Here is a 21,937-nt window from a genome sequence, read left to right as displayed (position 1 = left end):
TGGCTCACCAGCTGCAGGGCCCTGGGAGGCTCGTTTTCCTCTGCGGCCGCGGTGTTGCTTGGTCCGCACAATGCAGGGTTAACGCCCACCAGGCAAGGCGCAATGTAAACCCATGGTGTTCTGTAAGTGTAGGGCATTATGTTTGTAGCTCATTCTCTTCCTCCAGTTCTGTTAAGGAGTAAACAAAGAAATGTAGGGATTGCCATGACGTTGCATTTGGAAGAAATTAAAATACGTCCACCATTAGCGAGCGCTTAGAAAACGGGTAGGAGATGGGCCTGGATTGCTTTGGCAGCGCGGAACCGTTGGGGGCGCCCTGAGGTATCCGCCCCCAATCACCGTCTCCACCCCATCGGCACAGTCACCTAGTCACCTAGCTGTCTGGAAAGGACCGACTGTGCCTGGCCCTTTTGTAATGATGTTCTGTACGTCCACATGGGAAGCTGCAGAGACTTGACCTTGCAGTCCGCGCTTGTGCCCCAGACAGTCTGGACGTGAAGGTTCTGATGGAGAGGAGGGATTGAGTAGGAAACGTTCTGGTTAAGTCCGTGGCTCTTGGTCTCCTGTGCATGCCTTGTTATCTCATCGAGTTGGACCCTCATTTAGGGCATGTGAGGACCACCCCCACAGGCGGTCCTCCCCTGGGCCACATCAGTATTTCAAAACCGCTGAGGCCCGTCTTCTTCATTTACACACTGCTGCCCAACTGTGTGCACTCCCTTGACCCGCTGGACCTCTCTGTGCCTCGGAATGTGTAGTCGCTGTTTTGAAAGAGTTTTAAAAAGTTCTCTTTGAAGGGAAGCCATCTTTTAGAGTACCCATAGGTGGTGTGGCTTGTGTTCTTTTTAATTATCTCTCATGCATATTCAGTGACTTACCAGGGAGAGATGGTATCTCAATGCTCCAGCCATCTGGCTGAGGGGCAGAGGGTCAGCCCCCATGGCTGGAGGGGACAGACGCCCACCAGACCCGTTGTCTCCAGAGCCTGTGAGCAGAGGCCTCCTGAGACGTGACTCCCCTCACACCCCGAGATATTCCTCCCTGAGAGGGGCTCATCTTCACAGGCCAGGAGCTTAGAACTGGAAGACTTGGGGGTCACTCGTGAGCATTCCAGGGCAGCCCTGGCCCATCAGACCTCGAGTATTCCCAGTCAGACGGCGCTGTGCAAAGTTTCCGGATGCCACGGGATGCGTCTGCTAGTGTGTGGGAGGGGAGGGGGGCAGGGAAGGAGGGCGTGCTCGCCACGCTGGGAGCAAAACTTGCCCAGGCCCACTGACTGCCAGCCGCGCCCTCTCTGGGGCGACCAAGGCTCTTCCCTTGTGTTCTTTCCCGCCTCCTCACCCCCCAAGGGGGAAACCATGCCCGGTGACCTCCTGGAGACCTCCAGCCACTTACTGGACCAATCCCCAGTTCGGAATCCATCTGGCCTAAGTGGATGACAGCCAGGAGGGGGGCGTCGGCGAACCCCACTTCATGGTGCTGCTGGGTCTGATGCAGAAGAATTGTCGGTGCCGGAAGAGGATAGCCCTGTCCAGGCTGCAGTGCACCTCACAGATGTGTTGAAGCAAGGCCTTTGGCGCTCGATAAGCCCAGCCAGGAACAAATCACAATCTACTTTTTATACTGCCAAAGACTCCTTGTAACAAATTCCAGAGGGATTCATGGTGGCTGTCGTTAGGTAATTTTGTGAAGAATGAATTTCTTGTGAAAGATACAATTTTAATCAGGAAGAGCAAGAACCAGCTGGAGGCCCAACATCTCAGTGTACATTAATGCATGATGAAGAAGTGTTGTGATAAGAAGCCAGTTGCCAAGCTCATAGCCCCTGCGGCCCCTTTCTTCCCTCCACCTTGGAACTTACAGTTTTAGAGTTCAGGATGTGGTATGTGCATCTCTCATGGTGGAAAAAGGTTGAAACCTAATCCTGGCTTGATGGCGGGAGAAAGAATTTCAAATAAATACACCCACTTCTCTCCCAGCTTGGCCCTTCCACCCCACCTAGAGCCTGATGTCCCCAGACCAGATCCTGCTCATGGGGACGAACCCCCGGAAGGTGCCCTGCGTGCATTCAAGAGTGTCCACCTGGAATCATGGGGGGCACCTGGGGCTGTAGGGGGCACCTGGGGTCATAGGGAGCACCTGGGGTTTTAGGAAACACCTGTTCGTAAGGGGGCACCTGGGGTCATAGGGGACACCTGGGGTCATACGGAGTACCTGGGGTTGTAGGGAGAACCTGGGGTCATAGGGGGCAATTGGGGTTGTAGGGACCACCTAGGTTGTAGGAAGCTCCTGGTCATAGGGGAGGTCACCTGGGGCCATAGGAGAAGCTGGTGTTGTAGGGGACACCTGGGGTCATAGGGAGCACCTGGGGTTGTAGGAGTCACCTGGGGTTGCAGGAAACACATGGTCATAAGGGGGCACCTGGAGTCATAGGGGACATCTGGGGCCATAGGGGGCATCCGGGGTCATAGGGGGCACATGGGTTGTAGGAAGCACCTGGGGTTGTAGGGGGCATGTGGGGTCATAGGGAAAACCTGGGATCATAGGGGTCCTGGGGTCATAGGGGACGGACATGTGGGGTCACAGGGAGCTTTTGGGGCCATAGGGGGCACCTGGGGTTGTAGGAAGCACCTAGTCATAGGGGGGCACCTGGGGCTATAAGGGGCACCTGGGGTTGCAGGGGCACCATTCTGTGACCCCTATAACTTACTACTAAGGCTCCGTGTCCGCAATTTGGATACCTGTGTAGGTCACCAGTTGGGGAGCAACCCCGATGCCCCAAGGCTGAAGAGCCCCGCCTGTCTGCCTGGTCCCTGTCCCCTGTCATTTTCCTGCTGTGACCACAGGCTCAGGCCAGGCAGGATTTTCACTGGGGCTTGGGATCCTGCATTTCTTTCCACAGACCTCGCCATTCTGGGTCTAGGTGCCGGTGTGCAGGTCTGAGAGCTATTAGCTCTCATCAAGATCCAGCTCATCCCTCCTGAATATGTGGGGTCCTGACCAATCACACGCCTGGAAAATAAAAAATCCAGCCCCTCCCCCTTCAGACTTCCAGTGTGAAGTGATCTCAGTCGGCCTCGAGTTCACCCAGGACAGTCTGTCTGCAGGATGTGGGGAGGGTCGCAGGGCATGGAGGGCGAGCCTCGCTGTCGTGGATGACTGCTCTTTCCTTCTGCTCCGCAGGTCCCCAAAGAGGTATGTGAGCACTGACTGGGGGGCCTTCCTCTGGGAAGATGTGGCTTGGCGGCCTCAGAGGGAAGTGGGTTCTCCTACACACTCTGGTGAGCCAGTGACCCTGGCAGGTGGCAGAGATGATGCTGGGTCCCACCCCAGTGGGACCTCCCCCTCCCGGGGGGGGATAGTGGTGACGTTTGCCCCCATGTGCCTGGTAGAGGGCATGCCCCGGGGTCCTCTAGCCACAGGAACAAATGTCCTGATCTCTGATAAGAAAAGGAAGCACCAACTTTATCTGATTGGCTTTGGGCCCTTCCATGTTTCCTCAGTGACACAGCATCATGTCACACTTAATATCCAGGGTTTCCTGCTGATGCTCCCCTGGCTCCCCTATCCCTGGCTGGTAGAAGGGAGAGCCCCCACAGGCAGCGCCTCTGGGCAGGGGAGGAGGTCTGGCCCGTGGGAGCCAGTCTCCCCGGGAGCCCCTCCATGGCTGCACCCTGGACCCCTCTGGGTATGGAGGCTGCATCCCAGATGTTTCACTGCAGAATCTTGGGGGTGATTCCGGCCTGCAGCCGAGATTGGGAACCACGGTTCCATGGTGGGCCCCCTCTGGGGTTGACTGTGCTAATGACGTGGGGGCTGTGCCTTTCCCGTGGCATCGTACCCCCCACTTCGCTGGTCCTCATGCTCCACCAGCTCTGTGGCATGTGACAAGGGGGCCCACATCCTCAGGACCCTGTCGGTGCCACGGGCCACCTGCCTGCTGGTCCGGGACTCACGTTGCATGTTATGAGCTCACGCGGAGGTAGTATGGGTTAGAAAATCAAAATCATTTGTCATTTCACAACTGTTGGAACCCAGTGTCCCAGAGACAGACCAGGTGTGGTCAAGGGTGTAGACACAAGGGGACCCTGTGCACTGTTGGTGGGAATGGAAATTGGTCTAGCCACGGTGACAAACATGGAGGCTCATGAAAAAAATAAACACAACTACCACATGACTCCCTAATTGCTCTACAGAGTATTTATTTGGAGAACACAAAACACTACCTCAAAAAGAGAAATGCACTCCCATATTCACTGCAGTACTATTCACAATAGCCAAACATGGAAACATAGACCTTGGGATCATCTAAGTCATGGAATATTCTGTGCAGCATAGAGACTAAACCTAGCCCTGCAGGATGGGGTACATGTTCCCCGCTATTTGAAAGTACATTTTTCCTAAGAAACTGTTCACAGCAGAATTGGTGTAAAGAAGGAGTTACCATTAAATTATACAGAAAACTAGTTGATACAAAAGTTGGGTATTCATCCTGTCTGATGGCTGCATAATATTCCATTGTATTTATGGACCGTATCTTCTTTATCCATTCATCTGTTGAAGGGCATCTTGGCTCTTTCCACAGTTTGGCGACTGTGGCCATTACTGCTATGAACATTGGGGTACATATGGCCCTTCTTTTCACTACATCTGTGTCTTTGGGGTAAATAGCCAGTAGTGCAATTTCAGGGCCATAGGGTAGCTCTATTTTTAATTTCTGGAATCTTCACACTGTTTTCCAAAGTGGCTGCATAAATAATGAATCTTGCAACACTGAAAAAATAAAATAAAATAATTAAAAATTAAAAAAATAAATAAATACTGACAGTACATATATTTTGGGGGGGATTCCTTAGACATTTTTTAAAATTAATTAATTTTTTTCAGTGTAACAGTATTCATTGTTTTTGCACCACACCCAGTGCTCCATGCAACCCGTGCCCTCTATAATACCTACCACCTTGCTCCCCCAACCTCCCACCCCCTGCCCCTTCAAAACCCTCAGATTGTGTTTCAGAGTCCATAGTCTCTCATGATTCACCTCCCCTTCCAATTTCCCCCAACTCCCTTCTCCTCTCCATCTCTCCTTGTCCTCCATGCTATTTGTTATGCTCCACAAATAAGTGAAACCATATGATAATTGACTCTCTCTGCTCTGACAGTACATATTTAAAAAAGAAGAAGAAGAAGAAGGAGAAGGAGAAGGAGAAGGAGAAGGAGAAGAAGAAGAAGAAGAAAAGAACAAGAAAAGAAAAGAAGAAAAGAAAAACTAGTGAGCATGCTCAAACTCCAAAAATTCCTTCTCTTTGACCTTTCTTAGGCCTCAGGACACAACATCCTAACAGATGCCCAAAGAAAATGGAAATAAAACAGCAGATGCTCACAGACACAATTCAAAGTGCTGGCAGCTGGATGCAGAGAGTAGTGCCCAGAAAGGAGCTGAATGGGGTGCACGCCTCCTCGGTGCTGGTTCCCCACAGAACAGATACTGAATGCGATGCTCACTTTTCAACTCTTTTCATAAGAGGGAAATCTTCTTCAGGTTTTTTTCTACTACTGAAGCTGAGTAATAACATAGATCTTTTCAAAAAGCCAAGTGTCTTACCATGAACTTTGAGAAAAGTTAGGGCGACTTTTACTTGAAAGTTGCTAAGGGGATGTTATAAGTTCTCCTGGACACAAACATCCACTGTGAAAGGCACCTGCCTCAGCAGGAGTAACAAAGACTACCTCCTGCCTTCTCCTTCCCCTTGCTCGGGGAAGGAGCTGGGAGTTACCTCAATTTCTCCTTTCTCCCATTCCCAACATCTAACCCATTGGCAAATCCTGTGAGTTCCATCTTCAACAGGTTCCCAGAACAGGGCTAACCACTCCTTCCAAGACCAACAGTCTGGTCCACGCTGGAGCCCATCTCTTGCCTGAGTTTCAGGAAAACTTCATTGTTGACCTCCCTTGCTCATCCTCAACCCTGGGACTTCTGCTCGCAGCATTGTAGCCAGGCTGGCCCAGTGAAACAGGGTCCCATGTGGTTATGGCCCTGCAATGGCTGTCACCCTACCGTCACCTCCCTGAGGTCATGTCCTAAGCTGTCTACTGTGGCCACAGGGCCTTGTTGCTGTTCCTGGACATACCTAGCATGCTCCTGCCCCTAGGCCTTTACATATGCTTTTCCTTCCATTTAGAAGGCTCTTGATGTGACATCACTCACCTTCTTTAGATCTTGACTCGAGTATCACCTTCCTGGTGAAGTCCCACCTGGCCCCTATGTTGGTAGCAAGCAATACCCCCACTCTCCCGTCAGCACCCCAGCCCTGTCTCCAGAGCAGTTATATATTTTATAGTTCCAGAGCAGTTATCACACTCACTAGTCCATCTGGGCAAGGGAGAAATAGAGGCCTACATGGATGGTTTCACCACTGACTCCTTCTGATTTCCTAGTCCAGAGCTCTGGGGGGGAAAAGGTGACCAGAGCTCTTGCACAGCCAGGATGTCCTGCCAAAAAGGTCCACCGACTGCATCCTGAACACCGTCAGGAAAATAAGCGATAAGAGGAATCCACTTGTACATGAAAACTGAAACCAGACACCTTCCTTCATTACAGGTGAGCACATACACTTCCTCTCCTTGCCTCATATGGCCTCAGAGTGTAATGACAGGAGCTGAGATTTCAGTTCCAAATGAAAACTGGCCTCTTCCCCACTGCACAGGAATGTGGAGAGAGGATTTCTCAGGGGTGTGGCTCTGGAAGAAGTGGTTCTGTTGGCTTAATTCACAGACACCAGGCAGAGGACACCTGCTGCACCTCATCTGAGGAAGCAAGGGGCACACTGGGCAAGAATCAATAATGCTGCCTCTGAGCTGTTTCCCACCAAGCCCCCTGCTGAGATGAGGGCTTGAGAACCAAATAGGAAGCAACTTTTGAATCACATCTGCAGCAGAAGGGCTGGCCAGGAAGCAAAGCCCTGTCCCTGGAGCAAGCTGGCCTGCACATCAAGAGTGATGGTCCACCCCCATGGCCTTACACTCTCCCAGCTCTCTGATCTGACAACCCTGCCAGGCTCAGACTTGCTCACACAATGACTCATTAGACCCAGAGACTGTTTCTCACTCCAGCTCAAGGCTTCTCAAAGAGAAGCAAACTCCAGCCTCAGAAATGTGCTCATCATTAGCTCTGAAATTTCCTGGGTTGTGTCTACACTGACCCAAACAGTTGTCATAACCAGATCATTCCTCAAGTGCCCTAGGGTTTCAAACCACGTTCATGCTGCCTTTAAAATGGCAGGAGCTGGCCCATTTAGACAGACCAGCCAAGTGACTCTGTGTGTGGGAAACTCAGACAACGTCCTCCCTGAACACCAGAGCGTCCAAGTCCAAGCTTCAAACCTTCACTCCTTGGGCACTGAGCACCACATCAGCATGAACACTGCCCTTTCATATCTCTGGTCTCCCATTCCTTAAAATCATAAACCAAGCTCCAATCACCACTCTATTTTCCCTTCAGAGAAATAAGGAAAATGATAGCATAAAACCACATATGTGCACAGCACACTTTGATCCAAATAGAATTCCTTGTTCTTTCTCATAAGGGTAGCCCTACATTACACATACTAATGAGAGATGCCACAAGTTCAGTCCTCATCTATATATTTGACCTTGTGTTTTTCCTTTTGATATTTGTATCTCAAAGTCAATATCTAGATTGCTTTCTTAAAATAACAAGTATAATAATGACATGGGCATGTAAAGTTCTGGGTCTCTACAACCAGACAATATGGCTCTGGTTCAGATAAGGATGAACACACAACCTCTTCCCATGAAGCAAAGCCCTCAAGGATCCTGACACGCCTCATGGATGATGAGTTCCTTTGCTCCTCGGAGTTGTCTGAGTGCAAAGAATACAGGCACCCTGCAGGGTTCATTCTGTTTTCTTCATAAATTCCCAAGTTCTTTCTGACGACTAATGGTTCAAGAACTGGCAAAACGGATTTGCTGCTTCTGCATTAACAAAAAGGGGGAAATGTAACCGTCCCTCAGAACGATAGGCTGCTTGAAATATCACTAATGAGAAATTGTACTGGTCACGCAAGCCTGCTTGACGATGCCCTTGAGAAACCCCGAACTAGCAGCAGGCCTCCGGGGGAGGGGAGGATACGGGTCCTTGAAGCCCAGCCGCTCAGGCGGGAACATCGCCTGTTTCCCTTTACCGCGGTCTCCCTGCCTCCGGAAAGCCTGCTGTTAAAATCATCCCTTTCTGTGCGCTGGCTCAGCCAAAAATTCCATGCTGCTGGGCCAGGCCCAGCCTACTCTGTTTACCGGCAAGACCATGGTCGATGTAGGACTCCCATTCCTTCTGGTTGACCTACAAGACCCAAGACTAATGCATAACCTCCTCGCTCGTTGGCTGTGATCTTGTATCTAATCACTGTGGGACTGAGGAGTTCTGGGGGTGACAGTCCTTTCCGCGCCGTCCTTGCTCCCGCCCTCTCCCAGGGGACTTGTTTCTTCCTCATTCTTCTCCCGAGCGCCATCAGGAAGGGGCCCCCAAATGCCTGGCAGAGGGAAGAGATGCACAGAGGGAGGCCTGGTGCTTGTGTGAAGTGGGATGTCACTCAGCGCTCAGGGAGCTGTCATACCCTCAAGGCGAAGCTGTCCTCCTTTGCCCTGAGCCACAGTCTTGGATGCCAGACCCGTACTCTGGGCCAGGAGTGTCTTTCCATCGCCCTCGGGCTGTGAAGCAAGAAGATTCCATGGGGTCCCCAGTGGGAGAGGAGCAGCGCTTCCAATAGGCAAGGGTGAGTCTCCCCAGTTTGCCCTCCCCAGGCCAGGGTTCTCCCAGGCCCATCCCCGAAACGGAAAACCTACTCTCACTCTTCAAGGGTCTGTCCTTCCAGCCCTACCCGCTCCGCTGGGCCACGGGAACCTGGAAACGGTGGCGTCTGGCTTCCCATGCCAGCATCCATTCGGCCCCCAACTTTTGCCCACATGACCCACAGAGGAGACTCAAGAGAGCTATGCAGAGAAACTAGAACAGGCTTTAATTAATGAAATGAGCACTACCTAAAGGTTCTGAGAGGAACGTGGGGAGAGGGGAGGGGAAATCTGTGGGCAGCGGCAGGAGTCCCAGGAGCTGTGGGACTGGAGGCCAAAGGGACCCGATCTCCGTGTACCGTCCCAAGGCCCATGGCCCCTGGGATCACAGACGAGGCTTCAGGCCCCCACCTTCCTTAAAAATGGTAGGTCAGGGTTTGGGAAGTTTTCCCAATGTTGGCTGGCAGGCTGGGAGTCCGGTCTTGCTCCAGTACCAGGCTTGATTTGTGTCTCCCGTTCCACACTAGTCTTGCACCGGTGTCACATGGAAGTACACCACTAGATACGTCTCCAGGCAGCTATTGGCTCAGCCGAGACTCTGCCTCTTGGGCCCTTAGGAGGTGGGCTGTGATGGGGGAGAAGATGGTTTGTTGCACGGTGCAGCTCTTTTACGTCCTTTTAGGTGCTGGGCATGGGATGACGGGTTCTTGGTGGCAAGGCTGGTGTGGGCCGTGCTGACCACAAAGGCAGGGCCATTAGGAGGAGAGGCCAGGATGCCCCGGTCCCCGCGGGCAGCCTTGCTGGAAGTGCAGCCATCTGATCTGGAACTCTGCTTGGTCTGGTGCCTGGGGATGTGACTGAAGGGAGGAGCACTCGGGGCTCCCGACACAGGCTGGTTCATTGTGCTGGCTCCTGTGGTCCCCGACAGGGCTCTAGGGCAAGCCTGGGCCCTGTGGGCCACTTGGGGCCCTGCTCGTTGCTGCTGCGATGCAGAGTGCCCCAAATCGGAGCATAGATCTGCAACATCATCTTCTCTCCCCAAAACTGGGGGTGCTGCCGAAAGCCCCATGCTTATGGGGGCCGGCATTGTGGTGCCAGTTGGGGGGCAGGGTGCTGGCTGTTGGGCCCAGCATGAGACACAGTGCCAGGCAGCTGGGGGGCCGCTGTCAAGCCAGGGGCAGCGGCAGTGGGCTGGGATGTGCAGGAAGATGGCTTGTTGCATGGTGAAGCTCTTTTACACTTAATCAATCTCTGGGCACGGGATGATCCCAGCAAATACAGACGTGCTGGGGCTTTTGTCTTGCTGGGATGGTGTCAATATCCACAAATACATCTGTGACCATCCTGCCACCTCGGATGGTGTGGGGACCCTTCGCTTTCCCTGGTCTTCATGACCACGCTCAGACAGGGACTGCCTTGGTGTCTCGACTGGGTAAACTGAGGCCCCTGGGAGCCGAGGAGGGACCAGAGCTCAGCCTCCTGCGCCTGGGGTGCCAGCAAGGGGCAAGGTGGGCTGGAGGTGATAGGAGCATCTGCCCGGACAGGGTCTTTGGCGACGGTCCTGCCCACCTGATGGCCCCACACCTGCTGCCTTCTGACTGCTCAGTGTCCCAACTCTCGCCACCTGGACCCGTGTCTCAGCCACACTGCAGGGGGGCAGCGGCCGAGCCCGGGCAGGGCCGGGAACGGGTGTCTTTGCACAGGAGAAGAACTGCCCGGCCTCCCCGACCTCCCTCTGCCCACCTTTGCTCTTCCAGTTTCGGTCGGCCGCGTAGCCCAGGTGCCTGGTACACTTGCAGTTGAACTCGGCCACCAGTAGCTGTATGGGTTCTGGATCAGCAGAATGGCTGAGTCGAACATCTCAATCTCCCTGTGGCCGCTCTCGTGGGTCTTCTCGCAGATGGTGCGCCGGCTGCCAGTGGTCCTTCTTGCCTTTTAACCCTGCGGGGGAGACGTGGGGCCGCTGAGGATGGTGATGGACCCTGCCGTGGCAGCAGGCAGAGCTGAGCGTACCTCCAGGAGACCCCACAAGTCCAGACCCTGCAGGCGCATGCCTCTGGGCATCTGCAAGGCGATTTCCTGCAAGCATCGCCAACAACCCAAGAGGCAGTCATGGCCTCAGGCGTGGCCAGAGTGGGCAGGACACCTGCCAGGATTGCAGGGCAGCACGGGGTTCTGGGCCCCTGGAGCAGCTGTCCCTGTGAGGCCGGGCTTCCAGCCCCCCCCCCCCCCAAGCAGTGGGCCCTGGGGTCCTGTGGTGGGGTCCCAGCCCTCCCCACCCATAACAGAGTCACACATGGGTCAGCAAGACGCTGTGGGCTCGTTCAGCGGTGGCCTTTATGCTGGGGATGGAGGGGCACCTCCCAGGAACTAGGAGTAGGGGGCTGATCAGGGGGTGCAGCCAGATGTCACAGAAGGACCCCCAGAGGGGTGCACTAGAACCTAGACTGCAGCCATATCCTGACAGACCCAGGGTCCGCCAGCCGGGGACCCATGCTCCATAAACGAACATGCATGTCTCCTGGGCTCTTGGGGACAGCGACGAGCCCCAACACCATCTGCTTCGTGAGTGGGGGAGGGGGGCATGCAAAGGTGCAGCAGGCAGGGCCAGGTTCTTTGATGCTAGGAAACAAGGCCTCTGAGTCCAGTTTGCCTCCTGGAACCCAACCTAGTTCAAACAGATCTCTGCCCCAGGCCTAACAACTGTCAGCCTTCGCCGGGGCTCCTACTGCCCAGCACCGGGGACGAGGGAAAGAGGAGCCAGGCCATGGGCTGTAAACACGGGATCAGGATCGGGATCGGGTCCCCAGCACCCCAAGACCTGCAGTGTCTTCTGTGTGCAGCAGCCTGTCCCCACAGCAGCTGCTCCGTGTGTCCATGGGCCACAATCACCCAGGACAGACCGGGTGCCCATGCATGTCACTGGGGGGTCGGTGCAGAGGCCAGCGGCCACCCCGTACCAGTCCCATAAGCCTCACAGGGGGAACCCCCAGGGCCATCACACGTGGCCACGCCAGCCACTTGCAGAGCAAGACCACCAGCTGTGCAGATGGCTACGGTCCTCTAGACGAGCCGGTGGCCAGCAGCCCGTGCCATGGGACTCCACGGGCGCCAGGCCACAGCAGGCAGGACCCTGGAACAGGTCATCTGGCCGCCCCCCTGGGGGTGCCGGTAACACTCAGAGCATAAGGATGAGCGACCAGCTTTCTTGTCTTCTCCCACCAGACCAGAGCCCCCCGCCAAGGTCAGGATGCTATGGACCTGGGCTTCTCTTCCTAAACCATAGTCCGGTCAGGAATCTGGATGCAACGGGGGTGACACATGACAGTGGACTGACAGCCCTTCACTTGGCTGGGGTTCTCGGTCCTACTCAGCACAGGGAGGCCTCTCACTTCCGCAGAGAGAGACTAGGGGCCACACAACTCCAGGGTCCTTTGCACCCATCTTCAAAAAAAACAGCGCTTTGAGGAGCTCCTTCTGGCCTCCCAGAAAATCAGAAAAACGAGCCGGAGACATCTCACAGAATTACTGCGGGTTCTGCCAACAAAGGGAAATTCAGAAAGTGGTCATAGCCTGGGAGTGTAAGCTGCCAGGATGGATGTCCTGAGTCCCAGGCCAGCCGCAGGCCTGGGAATGCGTTTGCAGTGCTGGTTCCCCGGCCCCCAGGACTCCAGGCCCTGTGGCCCTCACTCACCCTTGTTGTACAGGGTCCCATCGAAGCTGTAACTCCCCGTGTAGAAGCAGGTGATGTGCTCAATGAGGTGCCGCGCCCACATGTTCCTGGCTCCCGGGAAGCTCAGCAGAGCCACAAACACCTTGGCCTTGGTGGGCAGAAACCGCCGGTCTGTACAGCGAGTGTCTGAAAGGCCAGAGGCTGACCACCGACCGCCCCACCCGGACCCACCGCCCCCTGTCTCCTGCTTCATCGATGGGGAAACCGAGGTAGTTCCGGGGGGGGAGGGGCGGCCACCCAGACTTGTGCCCAGAGAGAGCTCCGGGGATGATGAGGCCTCCCACAGCCCGGGCAGGGAGCCCTGGCTCCCCGCACAGCACAGAACATTCCAGATTCTGCTGGAGGGTGGTGGGGCCCTGCTTCATGGCTCTTCTGCTGTTCCTCAAAGTACCTCCATACCAAGACCCAGGTGTGTCCCGTGTCCAGCTTCCAGGGACAGTGGTGGCCTCCCCTCTCTACCCCAGGATGCATGCAGCCGCACTGGTCTCTCCAAATGCCCAGAGAGCACACACGGCAGACATGGCAGGGAAGGCCCCTCACACCTCATGCCCAGCGGCCGAACTCACCCTGCACGGGTAGACCTCGCAGTATCCAGCCAGCCTCTGTGCCTTGGGTTCCTGGCCACATAGCGTACTATCCATGGCATCCCAGAGGCTGAACTGAGGCGTGGGGATAAGCACAGTAGCACTCCCAGCCCCACAGGATGGCCAGGGGAACTTCTGCCGGGGAGCGAAGGGGGAGAAGCATGTGGGGTGCCCACCGGGGTAGGCCTCCCGGCTCCTGTCAACATGGACGGTGGCGATTCTTCCCGTGCAAGGCCCACTAGCATCTGCCTTGACCTCCTGTCATGATCTCAGGGTCCTGGGATGGAGCCCAGTTTGGGCTCTCTGCTCACCAGGAAGTCTGCATCTCTCCCTCTTCCCCGCCCTTCCTCTCTTACACAGAGGCTCTCTCTACAAATAAATAAATAGATAAATAGATAAATAAATAAATCCTTCAAAAAAAAATAAAAGCTCGTGTTTTGGCAAGTTTTCATGTTGGAATACACTAGAGAGAAATGACACGGGGCGCCTGGGTGGCTCAGTGGTTTGGGCTGCTGCCTTTGGCTCGGGTCATGATCTCAGGGTCCTGGGATCGAGCCCCGCATCGGGCTCCCTGCTCCGCAGGAAGCCTGCTTCCCTCTCTCTCTCTCTCTATCTCTGCCTGCCTCTCTGCCTACTTGTGATCTCTGTCAAATAAATAAATAAAATCTTAAAAAAAAAAAAAAGAGAGAGAAATGACATGTTTTCATTACCATAGCATACTCCCTTTTATTTTAAGCACCTTCAGGTTTGGCTCAGGTATTAGAAAGGAGAGGATTCCCATAAGGAAGGGGGAGCTCCATGAACTGTGCATTTTGGCTGTGTTGGTCTCATGATGAGTCTTCGTGTGTGGTGGGGGAGGGAGGCAGGGAAAGGGTGACCGTTTCCACCCTGTGTCATCAGGGCCACTGCTGCTCACGGGGCTCAGGGGTGGGACTGAGCCTGTTCATCCCGAAGCCTAGAGTCTCCCCTTTCCTGCACATCACATCACTGTCTGGGGGACCAGTCCCTTGAAGTCTGCCCTACCAAATGCCTAGGTGAAGTCTCTCCTGGGGGACATTTGTAGACACTCTCAGCTACAGAAAACACAGTGAGCTCAGACCAGCAAGGGCCCTGGTGCCCTGTGGCTGTGCCCTGGGGATGTCAGGGCCTAGGTCCCCTTCTAGAATCTGTGGGGCTTCCTGGGTCCCAGACACCCAAGCGAGGGGGCCTCCCGCATCACTGCAGTACCTGTGTGTGCTTCCCAGGTTCTGGGTGGACAGCTGGAAAGGGGGGCCCTGCAGTTTTTAAAATGGACGTGGGTCTTTAGAATCATTGAGACCTATTTTTATTCAGTATTTAAACCCTATTTCCTCTCTGAATTCTTTTGGTCACATCAGTTTTTCCATCTTAGAGTGACTACTTTCAAGGGCCTTCTGCTTTGTTTCAGTCATGACATGCCTTTGCTTTTTGATATTGATGTTTGAGTCATTTGACTTTCTTGCTGTTCGTTTTCACTTTATTGTTGGAATTCTCTATTTTCAGAGGGATCTGCTTTTAGCTCTGGGAATGTAGGTTTAGTTAGTCAGTGGCCAATCTTTATTTCTGATTCTTTAGGTCCCTAGATACATGTCCAGAGGGCCATTTTTGGCTTGGCCTACAGTTCTATCAGCAAATGTTCCTATTTATAGTCCCAGACAGCAGGCTCACAGGGAGCCTGGGTGAGTGTCACAGGCTCCCTAAGCTTGTCCTTAAATAATAAATAATAAAATGAAATAAATACTAAATAATAATGATAATAATAAATAAAATAATAAAATAAATTAATTTTAAAATAAAATTAATAAAGGAAAAAATAAAATAATAATTAATAATTCATAATTAATGCAATTAATAAGAAATAAATAAATTGATAATTCAAGGCAGAATTTTTGTGACCCCTGACTGTCTATGTGTGTGAAGCATCTGCCTTTCCTCAGGTCATGATGCCGGGGTCCTGGAATGGAGGCCCACATTGGTTTCCCTGCTCAAAGGGGAGTCTGCTTCCCCCTCTGCTGCAACCCCTCCCCCTGTGCTCTCCATCTCTCTCTGACAAATATGTAAATAAAATCTTTAAAAAATTTTAAGGCAGAATTTTAGAAATAACCTCTAAAAAGACGAGCTGCCCAGGTGGCTCATTTGGTGTAGTGTGTGATGCTTGGTCTCAGGGTTGTGAGTTTGAGCCCCCCCACCCCACGGTGTAGAGATGAATTCAGCTATGAGAAATAACCTCTAAAAACAAAGAATTTTGTCATTTTTTCTACGGATAGATAAAAATCTACATCCACATATAAAAATATGTGAGCCAGGTTATGTTGGGACTCCCGTTACTGAACAATTGGAAAGCATGTTCAACTCCATGGTCACAGACTATCCAAGAACACAGCTGGCTCCTGGCCTGGGGGGAACCGTTTTCAGCTGCTAAACCGCCAGGGAAAGAAAGTCTCTTCCCAGGCCAAGATTTCAGCCTCCTGAGCCCCCGGAAGCATGTCTGTGGCCTCAGGAGCTCTCATTGCTAGAAGTCTCTGTGTGCCCCTGGTGTGGGTTGGGCCATGAGCAGATGAAAGCTCTGGTACTAGGCCAGCCCTGGACACAGGGAATGGTAGATGCCACCCACTTGTGCAAGCAGGTACAGGGTCCCACCAAACTGCTATGCAGATGAGGAAGAGACTGACTAGGACACAGTGGGGGTGACCTGCCCACTGGGGACCTGACGAGCATCCAGGAGGAAGAGCAGGATCTAGATGGCCTCACTGTATCCCTCGGTCACTGCTCCTCCCCTCTTTCCTATCTGCCCTGTTTCTCTGTGTGTGCGTGTGCATGTGCCTGTGTGTGTGTGTGTGTGTGTGTGTGTGTTGTCAGTCCCCTCTGTTCCTCTCCCCTCCCACCTCCTTCTGCAGAGCTGTCCCTTCTCTGCTTCTCTGTCTGCTTGCTGCCCCATCTTTCCCAACTACCTGCCACCGTGTCCACGGCAGTCAGCGTCATCTCTCAGCCCCCAGGCCACCTTTCTTGCATGCTCAGGCCAGCACCCTTAAAGCCCAAGATGTACTTCCTGGGAGAGTGGCAAAGGGCCCTGTGGGGGACAGGGGTCCACCCCGCCTATGGGCCACGCTGCAAATGTAGCTGTCGGGGTCAGGGCCAGGCTACAGGGAACAGGCCCCACTCAAGCCCCAGTCCCAGTGTGGGGACTGCTCAGCACCTTCTCCCCCTTCCCACCTGTGTCCAACAAGCTCTAAGACCTATACGGATGAGGGAAGGTCAGGGCCTGAGCTCTAGCCAGGCCTGCAAGCCTCTAGGACCCAGCTCAAAGCATGGACTCAGGGTGGCATCAGCCTGCCAGCTGGGTGACCTGGGACAGGTGGTAATCATCTGCGTGTCTCAGCGTCCCCAACTACGGAACAGCAGGGAGAAGACTCCCTCCTTCTTAAAGTGCCTCTGAGGACTGGATAGGGATGGACAGACATGAAGAACTTGGCACGGCAGCTTCCACAGTCAGTGGTGAGAATTTGGTTCCGAGTGGTGGCAGCAGCGAGAGAGAAAAGCCCAGAGAGCACCAGGAATGCCCACTTGGACCTTCACCCTGTTGCTGGATTAATCAAAATGGGTAAAGAACCCTAAAGGTCTTCAGAGCATCTCCTAGAGGCCAGAGTTACACCACATGTGAGCCCACCGTCCAAGATGTCACCCAGAACCAAAGGGCCTGACACCCAGAGAAGGAGGCAATGCAGGCACTTGCCCAGGGAAGAGAAAATGCATGTAGCCCTGCCATGCCCGGCTGATGGGTCTGCAGGGGCGCGGCTATGGGACCAACTCTTGTCCCTTAGTGCTTCAGGCCCAGCCAGGGGAGATGGCTGGCACCCACTGCACTCCCGTTCCCCTTCCTCAGTTCAGCCTTCAAGCCCAAGAGATCTGTGAATCCCCCAAGGGTTGGGAACGAGGGAGTTGACCCCCCCATGGCGCCTCTGCAGGCCTGATTCTTGCACTGGGCGGTGACCCAACAGAAGCTGTGCGTGTGCACAGGGGTTCCTGCATGCGCGCTCACTCCTCAGGTTCCAGGTTCTAAAGCTGTGTCCTGGCAACAGGCCCCGCATTGTGCTCTAGGCCTTCAGCCGTGACTTGGCAGCTGAAGGAGAGCACTGCGAGCCTAGCTCGCTATCCTCAGCGTCTGACCTTACCGGACTGCTCTATGGGCACCTCCTTGAGCAGGCCATGCCCCTCCCCCCATCCCCGGGCTCTGCGGGGTCCGCACCTGCCAGGAGGGCTGGTCCGCCCACACCGGGCTCACTGTGGCCACAGACAACTCTTGGAGGCCAGGGCTCGCCCGGCGGTCCACGCCCCGGGGTCCACTCACAGGCGGTCTTCCAAGTACCCCGCAAGTTGGCATCCGCGTTCCGTCCTAGCAGCTTGGAGAAGGTACTCCGGGACCCTGGCGACCCCGCGCTTTCTTCTGGGGCTTCTTACCTCCTCCTGTAGGTGGGGCTGCCGGCTGAAATCAGTGCTGTCAGATGCCAGATCACAGATGTCCTGCCGCTGCCGCTCCGAGTCCATCGAGGACACGGTCACCCCCTGTCTGCTGCAGAAGCGGGTCATCACTGGGCTGCGGCCCTCAACACCCAGAAATGACCCTGGTGACTCCACAGCGGAGCAGGTGTGCAGAAATCCCAGACAGAGCGGCAAAGGGACAGCCCAGATAGAGACTCACAGAAAGGACCCTAAAGGCACTGAGGCCCCACAGGGGGCATTTAGGCGCCTGGGGGTCCACGGAGGCCTCTCTTCCTTTGTGCCCAGGCCTGGGCCTCTGCCGAGAGCCGTCCCCCGGAAAGAGAGCTCAGAAGACCCATACAGTAAGAAGTCCCCCAGCTCCCACAGGAGCTCCTGCCCCACTCGAAATGCCATCACCAGTTCTTACAGTTCCACCAGGGGCTGCCACCCGGTCCAGAAAAAGAGGCGTCTGGCCACAAGTCAGGCCTCGCAGCCCCCAAGGTCCCCCCAAAAAGTCAGCCAAAAGAGCCTCTGTCCTGCCAGAGTGCCTGCACTTTGCCAAAAGAACCAGCCGGAAAAGGCTGCCGATACCACCACGGGGCAGAAGGCAGCGCAGAAGACCTATTCATCCCCAGCTGACTGTTCCAGGCCCCGAAAACGCAAGTTTCCTCTGCTGCCACACAGGCGAGGGGAGCCTCTGAGGCTGCCATCACCCCCTGAGCCGGGGTTTCGAGTGACTGTTGAGGACCTGGACCGGGAAAAGAAAGCTGCTCTCCAGCGCATCCAAGATGCTCTTCGAGGGGACACAGAGGCCACCTGCAGCTGTGGCCCAGCTAGCCCATCCAGTGCCTTGGCCCTGCCTGCTGCAGTGGCTGCTCCGCTGCCAGCCTCTGACTCCCAGGTCACCTCCAGGGACTGCTCCAGTTCTTCCCAGCCTCTCCCCTTGGGGTCTCACCCTGGCTGCAGTGGGAGCAACGTTGCATCTACCCAGGCCCCCTCGATGCCGTCCGGGGACATCACAGCCTCAGTCACAGTCTCCCCAGGGCTGCCTGCACTGCCTGGAGGTAGGGGCAACCCGGGATCCACTGCCCAGGCCCCACTCGGGGCTGTTGGTGGGCAGTGGCCCGGAGCCAGCACCCTTCAAATCTCTCCCGCGCATGGACAGCCGGCAGCTCAGGCTCCAGACCCACTCCAGGCCCTGAGCACGGCAGTAGTCCAGCTGTCCTTGGGCAGTGGCACCCAGGTAGGTTATGTGGTTCCCTTACCCGCATCTGCCTCCCTGGGGACCCGTGCCAGTGCCCAGCCAGGCTCGGTTACCTCCTCTGCTGGCCTCGCCCCTGGCGCAGCTGCTGCCCCTGGCTTGACAGCGGCCCCCCAGTTGCCCAGCGCTGTGTCCCATGCTGGGCCCAACAGCCAACACCCCGGCCCCTCAACGGGCACCACAATGCCGGCCCCCATCAGCATGGGGCTTTCGGCAGCACCCACAGTTTTGGGGAGAGGAGATAATGTTGCAGGCCTGTGCTCCAGATTAGGGGCTCTCTGCATCACAGCAGCAACAAGCAGGGCCCCAAATGGCCCGCAGGGCACCAGGGCAAGCCTGGGCCCAAACACAGGGGGCCGCCCACGCCAGAGCACCTTGTCGGGGACCGCTGGAGCCAGCACGACGAACCAGCCTGTGTCGGGAGCCCCGAGTTTCCCTCCCTTCAGTCACATCCCCAGGAACCTGAGCCGGAAGAGGTCCAGATCAGACGGCTACAGCACTTCCAGCAAGGCCGTCTGCAGGGACGGGAGCATCCTGGCCTTTCCTCCTAGTGGCCCCACGTCCCTGGTCAGCAAGGCCCAGAGCAGCCTTGCCACCAAGACCCCCTCATCCCCTGCCCTGCGACTGATTAAGTGCAAAAGAGATGCAACCCGTAATAATCCATCTTCGGCCACATCACAGCCCACTGCAGCTGCCCCTGGCTTGGCAGTTGCCGCCCAGGTACTTGGTACCGTGTCCCATGCTGGGCCCAACAGCCAGCACCCCGGCCCCCCAATTGGGACCACAATGCCGGCCGCCATCAGCATGGGGCTTTCGGCAGCACCCTCAGTTTTGGGGAGAGGGGATGATGTTGCCGATCTGTGCTCCAGATTTGGGGCACTCTGTATCACAGCAAAAATGAGCAGGGCCCCAAGTGGCCCGCAGGGCTCCAGGGCAAGCTTGGGCCCTAACACAGGGGGCCGCCCACACCAGAGCACCCTGTCGGGGACCACGGGAGCCAGCACAACGAACCAGCCTGTGTCGGGAGCCCCGAGTGCTCCTCCCTCTCGTCACATCCCCAGGCACCAGACCAAGGAGAGGTCCAGATCGGACGGCGGCACTTCCAGCAAGGCTGCCCACGGGGACGGGGGTGTCCTGGCCTCTCCTCCTAGCACCACCGCCTTTGTGGTCAGCACTGCCAACACCAGCCTTGCCACCAAGACCCCCTCATCCCCTGCCCAGAGATTGATTAGGTGCAAAAGAGCTTCACCGGGGAATAAGCCATCTTCCTGCACATCCCAGCTCACTGCCGCTGCCCCTGCCTTGACAGCGGCCCCCCAAATGCCCAGCGCTGTGTCCCATGCTGGGCCCAACAGCCAACACCCCAGCCCCCCAATTGGGACCACAATGCCGGCCCCCATCAGCATGGGGCTTTCAGCAGCATCCCCAGTTTTGGGGAGAGGAGATGCTGTTGCCGATCTGTGCTCCAGATTTGGGGCACTCTGCATCTCAGCATCAACGAGCAGGGCCCCAGGTGGCCCGCAGGGCTCCAGGGCAAGCCTGGGCCCGAACACAGGGGGCCGCCCACGCCAGAGCACCCTGTCGGGGACCACGGGAGCCAGCACAACGAACCAGCCTGTGTCGGGAGCCCCGAGTGCTCCTCCCTCTCGTCACATCCCCAGGCACCAGACCAAGGAGAGGTCCAGATCGGACGGCGGCACTTCCAGCAAGGCTGCCCACGGGGACGGGGGCGTCCTGGCCTCTCCTCCTAGCACCACCGCCTTCGTGGTCAGCACGGCCAACACCTGCCTTGCCACAAAGACCCCCTCATCCCCTGCCCAGAGATTGACTAGGTGCCAAAGAGCTTCGCCGGGCAAGAAGACATCTTCCTGTACATCCCAGCCCACTGCCGCTGCCCCTGCCTTGACAGCGGCCCCCCAAATGCCCGGCGCTGTGTCCCATGCTGGGCCCAACTGCCAGCACCCTGGACCCCCAACTGGCACCACAATGCCGGCCCCCATCAGCATGGGGCTTTCGGCAGCATCCCCAGTTTTGGGGAGAGGAGATGCTGTTGCCGATCTGTGCTCCAGATTTGGGGCACTCTGCATCTCAGCATCAACGAGCAGGGCCCCAGGTGGCCCGCAGGGCTCCAGGGCAAGCCTGGGCCCGAACACAGGGGGCCGCCCACGCCAGAGCACCCTGTCGGGGACCACGGGAGCCAGCACAATGAACCAGCCTGTGTCGGGAGCCCCAAGTGCTCCTCCCTCTCGTCACATCCCCAGGCACCAGACCAAGGAGAGGTCCAGATCGGCTGGCGGCACTTCCAGCAAGGCTGCCCGCGGGGACAGGGGCATCCTGGCCTCTCCTCCTAGCACCACCGCTTTTGTGGTCAGCCCGGCCCAACCAGCCTTGCCACCAAGATCCCGTCATCCCGTGCCCCGCACCTAAGAGGACGTAAAAGAGCTGCACCGTGCAGCAGTCAATCTAGATAACTTTCCATCTGCCCAGCTCAGACATAATCTTTAAAAAAAATTAGTTTTACATGGCTTTCTGGTTTGTTGACACAAGTAACTTAATAAAATTGTTTTGCTAAAACCCTGATTTTTTTCCCCTTTGAACTCACACAGTATCTACATATTCCATTAGTTGCTTTTAATACTTCACTTGTCCTTTAAAAAAATCTGACTTTTAAAAGGAAGAGAGGGGTGTAAAGATATGCAGGTAAATACAATAAGTGCTTTTCTCTAAATAAGCTGCCAGCATGTTCATTGCTGTATTGCTTTTATTAGTAAAACATTGGAAGCACCTTAAATAGTTTTCATGAGGGAACTAGCTAAATAGTTGTTGATATATAAAGGACTGCAATACAACTATTTTTTTTTAAGTAGCTCTATCTGTACTATCATGAAAGATTTCCATCACAGTAATCAGTGAAAAAATTAAGTGACAGAACAACATGTATAAATGTGAAACCATGAATGTAAAAAACAAAAATATATTTGTGTGCTTGAAAGTTTGGAAGGATTTTACCAATATCTGAGAAAGAGATGGATAGAAGGGAATTACTTTTTGCTG

General features: G+C 55.2%; 1 protein-coding gene across 1 annotated transcript; it reads left to right on the top strand.

Annotated features, from left to right (window-relative positions):
* Positions 1-17,405: 17,405 nt before the first annotated feature.
* LOC123389031 (nuclear envelope pore membrane protein POM 121-like) lies at positions 17,406-19,255 on the top strand (the record flags this gene model as incomplete). Its single annotated transcript, XM_045069631.1, has 1 exon — positions 17,406-19,255. A coding segment is annotated over exon 1 (1,596 nt), but the record flags the coding sequence as incomplete, so codon positions are not given.
* Positions 19,256-21,937: the final 2,682 nt, after the last annotated feature.

The sequence above is a fragment of the Mustela putorius genome, unplaced genomic scaffold, assembly GCF_011764305.1.
Source record: "Mustela putorius furo isolate JIRA1106 unplaced genomic scaffold, ASM1176430v1.1 tig00003942_pilon_pilon_pilon, whole genome shotgun sequence".
NCBI classification, from domain to species: domain Eukaryota; kingdom Metazoa; phylum Chordata; class Mammalia; order Carnivora; family Mustelidae; genus Mustela; species Mustela putorius.
Note: the sequence above shows the minus strand (reverse complement) of the source record. Positions and strands in the feature narration are given on the sequence as shown.